Here is a 15,469-nt window from a genome sequence, read left to right as displayed (position 1 = left end):
CCCACAACCACATCCTTAAAACAGTTGTCTACACTTGCTGCCTTCCTTCACCGCCCCCCTCTCAGTCCTTAACTCAGTCTAATTTGGATTCAGTCCAGTGACTCCACTAAAATAGGTCTTCCCACGTCCCCAGTGACCTTGTCTTGATAAATCTATGGGCTCTCAGTCCTCATCGTACTTGACTTCTCGGCTGTAGCAGACTCTGTTGACCATGTCCTCCTTGAAATGCTCTCTTCTCATAGTGGTAAGGAGTATGGGCTTCTGGTCAAACAGATAGGGGTCAAATTCCAGCCCTGCCACCTGCCTGCTGTGTGGTTTTGGATCAGTTACTTGGCTTCTCTGTGCCTTATTTCCACATCTGTAAAAATTAGAGTAATAATTGTACCACAACATAGAGTTATTATTGGGAGGACTAATGAATGAGATAATCCATGTAAAATGCTTAGAACCATGCCTAGCCTATTGTAAGAATTCCATAAAGTTTTACTATTATTAAGAGATTTTAATGGCTTGTTATCTCAGTGGAATTACAACTTCCCAGAAGGCAGTAAACATTGAAGTAAAACATACATTTCTCTGTTGCACATTGACTAAGAATATCCCTGATCCTGTAAGATAGACAAGGCACTATTCCTGTCTTACTAGTGAGGAAACTGGACCGCTGCCCACAGCCAGCAGGTAGGTGGGTGAGGTTGCACGGCAGCACCGCTCAGAGAGGACTTCCCCAGCAGGTCTGAGGAGTTGCACAGTGGAGGGACAGGGATAGGACCGAGGAGAGCAGGGGAGACGTTCCACCAAAGCTGAGTTCTAGGGGTGGTTTTAAGCAAGGGAGAGCTGTGCTTTCTTTGTGAAAGAAACAGCCCTTAGTTGGCAAGTTCTCCAATCCATAACTCCCCCCAGGCATGGTAATGCTGTTCACAAGCGCAGGAAACCCATGGTGAGAACAAAACTTTTCAAGAGCAACTTCTGTCTTGCCCTCGGAGATTTATTTAGTTGCTACTGAGGTGCCTGGACCCAAGCTGAGATCCCTTGTGAGGAAGTTGGGAACATGTCCTGTGCGTTTCAGAAATCTCTGTTCTTTACTTTTTCTACAATCAACACCAGCACATGGAGGGGAGAGGGAAAATAGTGGGATGGGCACATTGCCGTGGGGACCAGGCTTGGAGACACCCCGAGAACACCAGGCAGCACAGGTCAGGTGGGGACACATGAGGGCATGGGAGGACAATGGGTCTGTTATGTAATACCAACCTGCTTGTCAGCAGAGCCAGGAATAGCGCTTCTTAGGAGGGATTTCCCCCCAGGAAATCTTCAAAGCCTCAGACAGAGGCCACAGTCCTTGGAAGCTTATGTATGTGTTTGGCCACAGATAGCCCATCCCGGGTCTGGCTCTGGTGCTCCAGAGAGGACTGTGGTTGGCCCAGCATGTGAGCGCCAAGCGGGTCCGTCACCGAGCTCTCCCCAGCCACCGCGCATTCCGCGCTTTGTAATCTCATCTCCGGCTGCCCTGGCTCGGCAGTGTCACACAGCCCTGAGCCACACAGACACCAGCGACCTGAAGCACACAGCTGCTGACTTGGCTTCCTGCTCTGCCTATTACAGTTGATGGAGAGTTCCAGAAGCTGGGCCCAGAGTCTCACACAGAGCTGTCTAGAACACACATGAAATCTGACTTTGGATGATAGGGAAATTACCTCCCATGTGTAAAGGCTTCCAGCCACGCTCCCTCTATGTCTTTGAGCCACTTCCTGTTTACATGGCCGCCTGTTCGGAGGAGAGGGGAAGAGGGAGGAGGAGGGGACACTGCCGGGGAGAGGGGAGGGTTCCTTGGGGGATGTGAGGAGAGTGGGGAAACACAGCGGGACACTGAGAGGCAGAAACTGAGATGAGACAATGAGAGGAAGCAGGAGGAAGTGAGTGTGTGTGTAGGAGACACGGTGGGCATGGGGGTGGAGGACAGGGCCGTGAGAAGAGAGAAGGGGACGGCCCTCCTGTCTCAGGCACTGAGCCCAGTCCTCCCTCTTCAGCCTTCTGTGAGCCAGAATGGACTCCCAGAGGGGATGGAGCTTCGCTGAGGGAAGCCAAGGAAGCCACAGTGCATTCCAGGGCTAGTGGAAACTATTTTTGAGCCAGCTATGGAGAGATGATTTGTACCCTGAGGGCCTGACGTCTGCCTGGTTATAACACTGAGCTGGGTGAGGATGGGAAGAAGAGAACCCCTCCTCATTTCTGCACCATCCCAAGCTGGCTCCTTCCTTCCTGCAGCCCCACTGCGGTCCTGCTAGCCCTCTGCGGTCACCCATGGCTGCCTTGGGCCTCTGCAGACCCAGAGTGGCATTTGGGGGTGAATGGAACAGTGGCTTTGTTCCTGGGCCAGAGTTGAGGGTGCCTGTGCCCTGCCTCAGAGGCATCGCTGAGGGTCCCCGTGCCCTGCCTCAGGGGCCCTGCTGAGGGTCCCCATGGTCCCCGTGCCCTGCCTCAGAGGCCTCCCTGAGGGTCCCTGTGCCCTGCCTCAGAGGCCTCGCTGAGGGCTACTGTGCCCTGCTCTGGCATGCCTCAGGGAGCTCCCCACGCAGGGCCGAAGGGGGCCTCTGTGGTGTGCGCCTCCCCGCCAAGGCTCAGACTGGCCAAGCAGCTCCCTCAGGCCCTGGGTGTTCTCAGTCCTGGCTGCTCTTGTTTCCGACTGGGCATGGCCTCGGTCACCTTATGAGGCCCTTTAGCTGTGGAAATCTGTGATTCACGCTGACAAAAAGGGTACCCCTTCACATCCTCCAAAAAGACCTGTGCCAAGCTTCCCCCACACCCCGCCATGATAAGGCAGTGATGTTTAATGAGCCAACACTATTCTAAGTGGTTTATAGAGGTTAAGCGAGCTAACTCACACAACAACCCTACCCGCAAGGCATTTTTACTGGCCTCATTTAAAAGTCAAGAAACCAATATACAAAGGGGTGAAACGGCAGCCACTGCTGGTAAATAGCAGATTCAGGAGGCCAGCCCAGGCAGCCTGATTCCAGAATCCCTGTGTTAACCATGGCACTCCACTGCCCCCTTTTCCAGGTGGTTCTTCATAGCTCAGCTCTGTTCTCCACTGCCCATGTTTCATGGTGAACAGGCTCCTCTTCATCCTCAGCCTCATGCACAACTCCCCACCTGCTCCTTCTCCTGGGTCTGTTGGTCCCTGAGACCACAGAGTAGGGGGAGGTTGGGGCGGCTGGTGGTGGAGGCCTCCCACACCCAGGTCACATGTTTCTCGCCCCCTAGTAGTGCCTTTGGCTCATTGCCTCCCATCCCCTTTGCTCCCTCTCCTCTTTTGAGATTGTCGCATCCCTCCACTTTTCCTGTCACATACCTCCTGGTCACCCCCTACATTCCCCAAAGACCTTGGTCCTGCCTCACACTCTCTCCCTCTGCCCCGAGTTCTGCTGTTCTGGGTGCCTTGCCTTTCCCTGTGGACAAGCTGTACTACATGTGGGTCTCCGAGTTCCTAGAGTGTCAGCTCCAGTGGCACCCACAGCAATGCCAGCTCCCATGTCCTGATGCCCCATGTGTCAGAGATCACTTGGAATAGCGCTGATATTTCTGACAGTATTCCTGCAAGGGAGGCATTATCCCCATCGACACAGGAGGAAACAGATCATCAGAGAAGTTTAGGGACCTGCCCAAGGTGACCCAGGGATCTGAACTGAGCTCCAGCCCACACCCTCATCTTGTCATACAGCTGGTCACCCTGTTTCCCTGAACTCCTCTGCTGTTGGAACTTAAGGCTTCAGCATCTCCCCATGGCCACACCCTCGCCCTCAGCCCAGCTTCTCCTTTCTCCCACTCCATCTCTACTGTGATCTCTTCAGTTTGCCATTCCCTTGATTCCTTCATTTCCCCATCCTGTCCGACTTTCTTCTGAATGGTTCTCTTTAATCTGAAGAATGCTCAAATGTATCCCATCTGCAAAATCCCCCATCTTCCTTGTCCCCCATCTCCGCCTGTCCCCACACAACTAGGTTACCTGTGGGAGTTCCCTACGCTCACTGTCACCACCTCCTTACCCCCTGCAGGCTGGATTCTGTCCTCACTGGTCTGTGGTGTAGCCTGGTAGCTGCTTTACGATTTGCCTGCCTTGACCTCCACAGAGCGTCGATGCTGGGGCTTCCTCTCATGTCTTCCTGGGCTTACAGGGCCACTGGCTCCCCTCCTACCTCCCAGCCTGCCCCTTCCTCTGAATAGCCAGCATTCAATTTTATAAGAGGAGGCAAGAGGCTGTGTCTTGGCCCATAGCCCACACAAGCACTGTGTTGCTGATGGAAAGCTGTTGAATTCTACAAAGCTGAAAATCTGTATTAATAGACACATTTACAACTTCCTGTCCATTTGGCTATCAATCATTGTAACAAAGGTACTAATAATAACTTGCATGTGTAGCAGTTCACAGCTTGCACAGGGATTTCACATGTCCTTCAATATCCCTATCTATGTGTAATGAAAATATTTTTTCTGCAGGCACCATTAAATTCAACTCACTTTGCCGAGGTAGCATTAGACGTTAGCTTTGTTTTGATGAAGAGTCCTGACTTAGGTCCTCTGAGCACTGTCAGCCAGGATGTTGTTCCCAATCCCCATGATGGTGATTGATAGGTTATTGATCCTTGGGACAGGGCCAAATGACCCTGGTCCTTTTAATGACATGTGTTCTTCCTAGGGCATTAGGAGGGTCTGGGGCTGACCAGAAGATGCCAGCAATCTCTGAGCATGCAGGCTGAGGGAAAGGCAGGTTGAGGCTCAACTGCAGGAGCGGACACATTTGGATTGGGATAAAATGTGACCAGGCCTATGTAGCTTTTGACTGTCTGTGTGGGTCACGCTTTCTGAAGGAGTCTTGGAAGTCTTGGTTTCAACCAAGGTGGCCAGTAGTTGTGACTTGGGTGCCAGCTCCCACCACTTGGTAGAACCTACTTGGAGGACTGCATTGAGGATTCTGAGGGCAAGCCCAGGCCCCTTGGAGAAGACTCCTATGCGGAGACAGCGATGCCTGCCACAAGTGTGAAGGAGATGTGCAGCGTCTGCCATCGCTGCTTTAGGCTGTCTCTGAAAGGCAGGGAACTACCCAAGGTAAACTCAACTGGGACTATTATCAGAGTCACGAAGGACGAGCATTCTGGTGGCTTCAGTGATTTCATCAAGTGTGAAGCCTGGGGCTTATTTTCTGGTTTGGCTGGCTAGGGCTTTGCTTTGGAGTCATCAAATATTGGAGGCCAAAAAGCCATGTAGATGAAGGTTTTCTGATGTCCCACAGCCCCTCCGCGGCTCCCACTGGCTCATCCCCAGAAACGGGCTGGGCTCCACACACCGCTGCTTTCCTGGCAGCTTCTGGCTGGGCTCAAGGGGGTAGGAAGCTTTTAGGAATGGCCAGCAGCTCTGGCCTTGGGTCTTGTCCCTCTCCAAGGAATGGTGGTGACCTCTGGTGAGCCACCAGCTCTCACCCTCTCCTACCCTTGACTCCTAATTCCTCTTCTTATACCCTAGGTCAGGGGCACACTCAACCACCCTGACCTTGGGCTGGGCTGTGGAACTCTCAGGCCTGCAAGGTATCAGACACACTTAAAGCAGCTAGGCTTCCCCGCCCCCCAGCCATCCCGGGGGAAGTGAAGAGCAGCAGTCACCCTGCCTGGCTCCCCTCCGCAGCGAACAGGCCTTTTCACATGGAAGGCCTGTTCCCTCAACACACATGCCTCACCCCATGCCCAGGCCCTTCAGCAAAGAATAGGTCTACCTCCAAACCTTTGACACTTCCGCATATTGTGCCACATTGTATTTGGATAATTTTATGGTGCAGCCAACAACAATTAGAGTAGGACAGAAAACAACACCCACCTGGCCTCTGTGCCATCTTTGTTGCTTAGCACTGAGCATGCCTTTTACTTTTTGTATGTTTGTGTTGTGGGGATGGTGTGATGGACAAGCCATCAGAGAGTGCCAGAGCCATTTTAAGTCTACCCCTGGAGTGCACCAGTGTCTGCAACTCACTTTGTAATGCATCTTTAAAAATACGGGTTGATGGAAGGGCAGACAGGTGGATAGATAAGCAGTCAAGCAGCATGTCACATGCGAAGGAAGGATCTGGGTGGGGAGGATATGTATGTGCACTACACAATCCTTTCAACTTTGCTGCAGGTGTGGAAGTTTTCCTAATAAAATGTTGCGGGGGGGGGGGGGGGGGCGGCGGGGAATAATCCCCTGACAGTGAGCCATTTTAATTGAAACCAGGCTCTTGACCAGTGTGGTCCCTGAGGCCAGAGGGTGAGGGAGTTGTGTGGATTGGATCCATTTCACCTGTGAAGGCTCCCCATGGGGAGTTCCTGCTGCCAAGGCTCAAAAGTGGTGCTGGTCCCAGACTGGTGGAGAGGAGGGGCAGGGCCGCCCTCTCCCTTCCGGGGATGAGCTCGTGCTGCCCATTCCCCCAGCCTCCGCTATGGAACCCTTGAGCGGCGAGACACTGCCCTTTCCAGTGGCTTACCCCTCAAATGCCCGCATCTACACAGTTAAGACTGCATTCCACAGCGGACTCTGGGCCCGAGTCTGGCTTTCCTCCCCTCTCCTGGAGGGCTTGCCATCTGCTTCAGCGCTGCCTGTGACATGGGAGGGCACCCGCTCAGCACACATTTGCTGTGGCTCTGAGACCCCTGGGTAAGCAGAGAAGCTGCTGAGCACAGGAGGGTTGGGAGGCTTGGCTGTCCAGATGGTCTCCCTGCCGCCTACAGGTTCTGGGCACCAGAGAGTGGACAGAGCCAGGGGAAGCAGGGGCAGGAAGTTAAGTGGCGGGTGAAGAGGCTTTCTGGAGTTGAGTCCTGACCTATATTATATTGTGGGTCACACACATTGGTTGTCCCAGGGAAGGTGCTGGGATCCAATTAACAAGCCAGGTAACTGACTCAGATGTGGAAGTAAAATGAAAGGTCTCCCCACCCTGCCTCTCCAGTCACCCACTAGTTGATGGGTGGTGCTCAGCAAATGAAACTCTTGGTTGTATTAATATCAGCCTTCACATAATGGCATTAGGGAAAAAAATAACACAAAGTTGATTTTTTAAAAAGTACCAATTGTAGCACTGCATTCTGCCTCTGATTGTGTAGAAAATGGAGACTCCACTGTCAGGCCCTTGGTCCCCTTGGAAGATGGCGCTATCTAGTCTTTCCACAGTCCAGCACGCTCACGCTCCAAAACAAACACTCACACTCCAACACACCCTCACACACACATTCCAACACACACAGACTCTCACACTCAGACACACACAAGCATCCTCCCTCACACACACTTGCACTCCAACACACACACACTCATACTTCACACACACTCATGCACGCTTGTACCCACTCACACACAAACATACCCTTAAATACTTCCTCACACACACTTACACTCAAACACACACATACACACATTCGCTTTCTCACACGCACACACATTCCTCTGAGCCGAGTGATATTCCTGCCCCTCACACCTGCTGAGTGGGGACAGCACCCGCCTCCCCACCCTTGCAGGCTATGGAGAGGACCCCCTGCAAGGAAGGGCCAGGGCATCCCCCTGCAGGTTCTAGTCCTGGCTGGGTGTGCTCATAGAAGGCAGTAGACTCTGGCATTGAGATCATGGACTCTGGAGCCAGACTCTCTGGGTTTGAGTCCTGGCTCTGCTGCCACCAGCTGTGTGACCATCAACCTTTGCTTCATCTTTCTGGGTCTTGGTTTCACCCCTCATATAACGTGGACAATAATGCCTGCCCCATAAGTCGCTATGCGGATTCATCGCATTTCTACGTGTAAGGTGCTCATATAGGAAGCACTGGTGAGTGTTAGCTGCTGCTGCTGCTGCTGCTGTTCTCAGCGTCTGCTCCTAAATCATCCATTTCTGGGTTTCCGGTCCCTGGGCAGGAATTCAGCTTCTAACCAGGACTCAGGCAGAACAACTGTGTTTTCTGCTATGGCTGTAACAGATGACCGCAGATTTAGTGACATAAAGCAACACGGATTTATTTTCTTACGGTTCTGGAGGTCAGAAGCCTGAAATCATTTTCACTGGGCTAACATGGAGGTGTCGGCAGGGCTGCACTCCCTCCGATGCTCCTGCTCCGGAGCCTCGGCTTCCTGGCCTTTGCAGCCTCCAGAGCCGCATTCCTTGCATTCCTTGGCTCTTGGCATCCTCCCCATCTTCAGAGCAGCAGCCAGCGTCCTGCTTCTGTTGTCCCACTGCCACCTTCCTCTGTAGTCCAGTCTCCCTTGCTCCCTCTCAGAATGATTACATTTAGGGCCCACGGGACACAATCCAGGAGAATCCCTCATCTCAAAATCCTTAACTTAATCTCATCTGTGAAAGCTCTTTTGCTGTAGAAGGTAACATTGATACTCTGGGGATTGGAGTGGGAACATATTTGGGGGCCATTATTCACACAACTGAAGCAGGAGGAAGCTTCCCTGGGTCCTGGCCCTGTGGCCCAACTTGGCCAAGTTCTGGACCAACTTGGAGCACCAGTCTAGACCTAGCCTGGCCACACCAGCTGCCAGGGTCCCCTGCTGTCCCTTCATGCTGGCTCTAGGCCCTCTGTCTATCTCTCCAAATAGGCTCTGAGGGCAGAGTTGGTGTTCCATTCTCTGCTGAATCCCAGTCCTGGCATGTGGGGCACCAGATGGTTATGTGCTCGTGTGTAAAGGTGAGCAGGTGCTGATGTGCCACATGTATCCTTATAGGCCATGGCGAGTGTCACTGCGGGGAATGCAAGTGCCATGCAGGTTACATCGGGGACAACTGTAACTGCTCGACAGACATCAGCACATGCCGGGGCAGAGATGGCCAGATCTGCAGCGAGCGTGGGCACTGTCTTTGTGGGCAGTGCCAATGCACAGAGCCGGGGGCCTTTGGGGAGATGTGTGAGAAGTGCCCCACCTGCCCGGATGCGTGCAGCACCAAGAGGTACTGGTTCCACCAACAGCCCCACCTTACTTCTCACCCAGGCCAGGCCTGTGGTCCAGCCAGGCAGCCCTCAGGGCCGGCTAGCCTCCACTCCTCACCTCCTGCATCTCCCACCCAGCAAGCCTCACTGGGGAGCCGCACTCTTACCAACAGTAACTGAAACTGTGGCTTTCAAACGCTGATTCCATAAGGGTTTTGTAAGAAAACAAAAACAGAACAAGAAATACAAAACTGCTACTCTGTTCCTAAACACGTTTAGAATTATGAAATAACAGAGTTAAATGAAATTAAATTGGTGTTGGTACCAAAAATAGCACCTTCTCAGAGCCTTACTATTGTGTGCTTTCACAGGAGAATACAGCGTGCATCTTTTTTCAAATGAATTAAATCCCCCACACTGATATCTCCCAAACACTGTTTCACAGAACCCTTATGGGAAATGCTGACAAACATCATCAGAAGGTAAATTGGGAAGAGGGAGGCTGGGCATGGTGGCTCACACCTGTAATCCCAGCTCTTTGGGAAGCCAAGACGGGTGGATCACTTGAGGTCAGGAGTTTGAGACCAGCCCAGCCAACATGGTGAAACCCCGTCTCTACTGAAAATACAAAAATTAGCTGGGCGTGGTGGCGCGTGCCTGTAATCTCAGCTGCTCCGGAGGCTGAGGCAGGAGAATAGCTTGAACCTGGGAGGTGGAGATTGCAAGATCATGCCACTGCACCCCAGCCTGGGCAACAAAGTGAGACTCTGTCTCAAAAAAAAAAAAAAAAAAAAAAAAAAAAAAGGAAATTGGAGAGAAAGGCACCCGACCTAGATAAGGCATGCCAGAAACCACTGCAATGGCTTTTGAATTTTCTGCTCCATTTATACAGATAATAGAATGCGGGCTTTGCGCTGCTGCTGAATGCAGAGATTGTCTAGACCTGGGCCTCAGCCTTCGCTGACTCGGCCACGGCCTCCCATAGCCATGCTGACCTCCTCCTGCTCAGCCCCACATGCTCCACCAGAGTGCAAATGAGAGGGAATTACAGAATGATGCCCCTGGAAAGCAGGAGTGACATTTGCTCTTGGAGTTTGCTGGAGAAACAGCTGTGTCATCATTACCCATTCTAAGGAGGCAGGGACACAGAGGATCAGAAACAAATCATAATACAAACGTCGCTTCTCTTTGGCTGAGGAACGCATCTGTGATTTTCTCTTGGCAGATTTCCCTTCCAAATGTCTGGCTCGGGCTGATAATGAAATGAGTTCATGCTCCCTGCGCCTGCAGCGGCTGCTGGTCAGTCTGTGCTCAGAAACGTTCTGGGTGGCAGAACCCCTGGTTGGACATTTGCCATAAATAACCCAGGCGTGGGTAATTGAAAGCTGGCTGCAGATGAAGAGACAAGATAGACAGGGCTGGGTTTTAATGTGTTTAATTGGAGGAGATGGGGGAGAGTAAGGAAGAAGAAAAACAGATTCGCTTTAGACCTGCTAAGAGCAGGGAAAAAACAGATCCAAGTAGAAACAGCCCGGGGAAGGTTAGGATCCTGGATCTGGAGCCCAGATAGCTGTGGCCATCCCAGCACGGAGTCAGCCATTATCCACGTTTTGTACCCAAGGGAGGTGCCCCCACCTCCAGCTCCCAGCAGCAGAACCTTTTTGAGTCTATGCCTCTAGTCCTTGGGGCACACTAGGTTAATGGGGAGTGGGGGTCAAGCTAGGACAATACACATGGAGCCCATCAAATGAGTCTTGCCTTCCTATGGAGCAGCAGGCAATGGAGGATTGGCTTTAAGTCAAAGGCCCAGGGGAAAACAGCTCTAGCTTTAAATGTTTAAAGCATTTATTTCTTAGAAGACATAGACTTAATAGTTTATTATTCATTACACAATATGAAGGGAGCAAGGAGAGCAAAGAGATGCCACAAGGGAATATAACGATTCTTTTTTTTTTTTTTTTTTGGAGACAGGTTCTCACTCCATCACCCAGGCTGGAGTGCAATGGCACCATCACAGCTCACTGCAGCCTTGAACTCCTGGGCTCAAGCGATCCTCCTGCCTCAGCCTCCCGGGTAGCTAGGACTATTGGCTTGTACCACCACACCTGGCTAATTTTTATTTTTTGTAGAGACAGGGTCTTGCTATGTTGACCAGGCTGGTCTCAAACGTCTGAACTCAAGCGATTCTCCCACCTCAGCCTCCCAAAGTGTTGGGATTACAGGCATGAGCCATTGCACCCAGCCCACTATTCCTTCTTATTTCTCTCTGGGCCACACTGACCCTCTGTCTCTTTCACAGCCTAGGTGAAACTTTTTTTTTTTTTTTTTAAAACAAAGTCCTTTTGATGGTGACTTGCATCAGAGTCTGTTTTTTCTACTTGCTGCTTGTTAAGAGGCACCAGGTTTTGAATGTCCTATATCCTTTTTCTTCTGGGGGTTTCAGGGCAGCCAGTCTTCATTTTCTGGATCTAACCAAGCACACTTTTCACTTTGGGTGAGTTCACACTCAACCCCAGCTGATTTCAATTAACAGGCTCAGAGCAGAGTCTTGCTAAACAACTTAATTTTTTTAAAGGGCAGACTTATTTTAGTACATGACTACAATATATTACAAGTTTCAACCAGTACATGGGGCATATGAGGAGTTATACTGATACGTCCACATGAATACTTAGGGAGTGTTTCCTGAAAGCGGCCTGGAGCTGTGGTTTAATAACAGAGAATCAGATGGAGGGACAGAGAATCCTGGCCGGGAGAGAAAGCAGCCCTCTTCTTAGCCCTGTGCTAATCTGGGAGGCTGGTGCCGGGGGAGGGTGAGGAATCGGGGGCAGCTGGGTCAGCATGAATGACTGAAGCTGGAACCACCCCTTCCTGGCCCCCGGCCAGGTCTCAGCTGCCTGCCTTCCGGGGCTGTGACTGTGGGGAGCGTTACCATCTCGTTTCTAACTTCAGAATATTTCCATAAAGGCAGTCTCAGGAGAGTGGGATTTTGTAGCCATTTCAGGGATGGTTGAGCTCCTAAGCAGGTTAGAACCTCTTAAGAGGCCTAGTCTGAGAGGTGGGGCACTTGGCTGCAGAACCTCAAGTCCTCCTCCATAAAATAAAGGGGACTTACTTAGTGAAATGGTCTCAGAACTCCCATCCAGTTCTGCTCCTCCACTTCGCAGTTTCTGCCCTGGAAATGTTTTAGCAGCTGGCCTCTTAATCCCGAGGAGTTAAGAAAGAGATGATGATAAAGGCACCACATTGCAGTTGCACATCCCTCTGTATTTTTACCAGAGAGCTTTCTGGACACACAGCCCCTTTGGTCCCCACAGGCCTGTGGGGGCATGGCGGCTGTCCCTCGTGTAGCTGAGGTTCTGAGGTCACCCCCTGCACTCTGATGGCCTCCCCAGCACACCTGGCTCTTGAGTCCTGACCTGGTTTCCTAGGGGCCTCTCCTGGGGTCTCACCCTCCTCGAAGGCCACCAGGCAGCACTGCATCACGAAGTCCCTGAGAGCGACACGCCCCAGCCCACTCCTCCCTGGAGCTTCGAGCTCACCATCTTATAGTCCCATCCCCCAGCCACCAGAGGAGCCTGGGACCTCTCCCCGTGAACATCAGCTTTACAGCCCCGCAGCCAGAGCTTAGCTCCCCACCCTGTGACCTCAGGAATCCCGTTCTCCCAGATGTCTAAGACAGAGAAAGAATGTCTGGAACTTGGTTTTGATGATATAAAGTATAATAATGACCATTTGATTGAACGTTGTAGTTAAGCATTTTCACCCACTATCTGAGCCACCACCCGCTGTTAGCCTGAGGTGGGAGGAGAGAGGCTCACGGTGTCACTTTTTGGCTGCTCATCCATTTTCTAGAGGAGGCCCCTGTTAAAGAACAAGGGTTCCCTGGGAGGAGCCATCACCCTAGAGCCTGTGCCAGAGCCTAGTGTAGACTGATTCATGGGTAAGTGGGCAGCAGGCTGGGGGGGACCTGGCAGGTGGGCTCCGTCTGAGAGAGAGAAGGGGGCTGGAGCCTGAGATTCTCCAGGACAGTGGATCTCAGCCCTCAACATGCATCAGAATTGCCCAGGAAGCCCGGCCCCCGGAGGTGTGGTTGGGCCCAGGTACTGGGAGTTTCTCTCGAAAGCTCCCTGGAGAGTTGAACGTGCAGGAGGGTTGAGATCCCCACCCTGGGTGATGACCAGGGCAGGATGTGGGGAACTGGGACAATGTTGGGGCATAGAGCTCTGGCCATGGGAGTGTGAGGATCTCTGGGAGTCCAGGAATACTGTTTTATCACCCAGAAACCTCTGGCTTGGAGCAGACTCCTCACCAGGCATTAGATGGACCAGAGTGCAGATGGATTTGTCTCCTGGTGTCAGAATTTGAAAGGTCTGCAACTTGACATGTAGACCAGACATGCCACTAAATTCACACAGGTTCCTCCAAGAACCCTTGGGCTTCCTAGCATAACAACAAGAAAGGCAGAGCAGAAACATTACCTGAGGCTGAACATCTGCAGCTGGAAAGAAGTGAAAGCCTTCCCAGGTCCTGCACTGTGGGGGGCTCGGGGACAGGTGTGGGACTGTTCTACATTATCTGACACCCACCTTTATTTCCTCTTTTCTAAAGAGATTGCGTCGAGTGCCTGCTGCTCCACTCTGGGAAACCTGACAACCAGACCTGCCACAGCCTGTGCAGGGATGAGGTGATCACATGGGTGGACACCATCGGTGAGTGTGCTGCCGTTGCCCGGGCAGCCATGGTTTCTCTCCTCTTTGGGGAGGAAGGTGGTTTTAGCCTTGAGTCAGGAGGCACTGCCCAGGCTTCCTGGGCATAACTGTGGGCTCCCCATGAGGACCCGGTGCTGGAACCATCATCCACAGCTGATGAGAATGTAGAATGGTACGGACTTTGGAAAGCGGCTTGGCAGTTTCCTAAAAAGTCAAACACAGAATCACCGTACAATGTGCCAATTCCACTCCCAGGTATACAGCCTAGAGGATTAGGTCCACATGTCCATATAAAAATACGCACAAAAATGTTCACAGCAGCATTATTCACCATAGCCAAAGGTGGAAACGAACCACATGTCCATCAATGGGTGAATAGAAAAGAAAACAAAGTGTGGTCCATATATACAGTGGACACTATTGAGCCACTAAGAGGTGTGAAGCACTGATACACACTATGGCAGCGTGAGGCCTGACCACAGTGCGGAGCGAAAGAAGCCATGTATTATATGGTTCTGTTCATATGAAATGTCCAACATAGGGAAAGCCATGGAGACAGAAAGTAGATTAGTGGTGGCCTGATTCTAGGGAGAAGGGAAAATTGGCATTGACTACTAACAGGTGTGGATTTCTTTCTAGGGTGATGAAAATATTCAGAATTAGTGGGAATGGTTACACAACATTGTGAGTTCAGTAAAACGACTGATTGTACACTTTAAAATGGTTTAAATGATGAGGGGGAAATTATGCACCTTGAAAGGGAATCTGCATATCAGGCTCCCCTCACTGGCAGGCTTCCCCCCTATCTTCACCTCTGGCTTCTGCAAACTCCTGGCCCCCAGCTGCCTGTCTGTCTTGGTCCTAACTTACATCTTTTGTAAACTTCGTTGTTCCCACCTCCCTATTTTGACTGACTACAGTCATGGCTTCTGAGGGTTTTTTGTCTCGAGACAGGGTCTCTGTCACCCAGGCTGGAGTGCGGTGGCACCATCATAGCTCACTAAAGTCTCGACCTCCTGGGCTCAGGCAAACCTCTTGCCTCAGCCTTCCAAGTAGCTGGGACCACAGGCATGTGCCACCATGCCACCATGCCTGGCAAGTTTTTGTATTTTTTGAGAGACGGGGTTTCACCATGTTGCCCAGGCTGGTCTCAAACTCCTGGGGTCAAGCAGTCCACCTGCCTCAGCCTCCTAAAGTGCTGCCATTACAGGTGTGAGCCACCATGCCCAGCTACTTCTTAGTATTTGAGCTATATATGCATCCAGCACATATTCATTGAGCACCAACTGTGTGTCAGGTGCTGTCTATCTCCTTAGGAGACTGTGGGGAGTGGACCACAGTCTGGTTCCTCACATGCCTGTCTTCCTGCCTCTGCTTCTGTCTTGCGGTTCAGGGCCTGACTGAACTCAGGTTCTGCATGCAGACCTGGGCTGGTTGCCCCTAACTAGGCACACATGGTCAGAGAAGGAAACAATGCCTTCCTGTGGCCCAAGGACTGGTTCGCTTGGTTCACAGCAGTGACAGCCGTTCATGCACAGCTGCTTCCCAACCCAGCCCTCTGAGATAGAGCAGCAGAGAAAGCTTATGTTCCATCATTTACCCTTTTTCTTCCTTCTTCCCGGCTTTTTTCATACACACACACTCACATGCTCACTCATACTCACCCAGCCCAGAAGGGAGCTGAGACAGAAAGTCCAGGCTTTCATGTCTGATAACCACACTAATTCATCTGCTTCCAGGTTACAGCTCTGTCTAGCAGCAAGGTTAAAAAGGTTAAAAAGGCAAGAGCTGGAAAGCATTTCCCGCCCTAGTGTTC

The 15,469-nt window shown here is 51.6% G+C and overlaps 2 protein-coding genes across 6 annotated transcripts in view; one reads left to right on the top strand and one right to left on the bottom strand.

The window, feature by feature from the left end:
- ITGB5 (integrin subunit beta 5) overlaps positions 1 to 15,469 on the top strand; it is a 123,140-nt gene that overhangs the window by 103,490 nt on the left and 4,181 nt on the right. For both annotated transcript variants that reach the window (XM_055259688.2, XM_055259690.2), the window contains exons 11-12: positions 8,739 to 8,961; positions 13,553 to 13,653. In XM_055259688.2, coding sequence (XP_055115663.2) covers positions 8,739 to 8,961; positions 13,553 to 13,653 — 324 coding nt within the window. The remainder of the gene's footprint in view (positions 1 to 8,738; positions 8,962 to 13,552; positions 13,654 to 15,469) is intronic.
- Positions 10,361 to 15,469, bottom strand: part of UMPS (uridine monophosphate synthetase) — a 34,530-nt gene continuing 29,421 nt past the window's right edge. For all 4 annotated transcript variants that reach the window (XR_008653529.2, XR_008653531.2, XR_008653530.2 and 1 more), the window contains one exon: positions 10,361 to 13,857. The gene's annotated coding sequence lies outside the window, so the exon portion shown is untranslated. The remainder of the gene's footprint in view (positions 13,858 to 15,469) is intronic.

This window comes from Symphalangus syndactylus, chromosome 21 (assembly GCF_028878055.3).
Source record: "Symphalangus syndactylus isolate Jambi chromosome 21, NHGRI_mSymSyn1-v2.1_pri, whole genome shotgun sequence".
Lineage (NCBI taxonomy): Eukaryota > Metazoa > Chordata > Mammalia > Primates > Hylobatidae > Symphalangus > Symphalangus syndactylus.
This window is presented reverse-complemented; position numbering and strand designations above follow the sequence as displayed.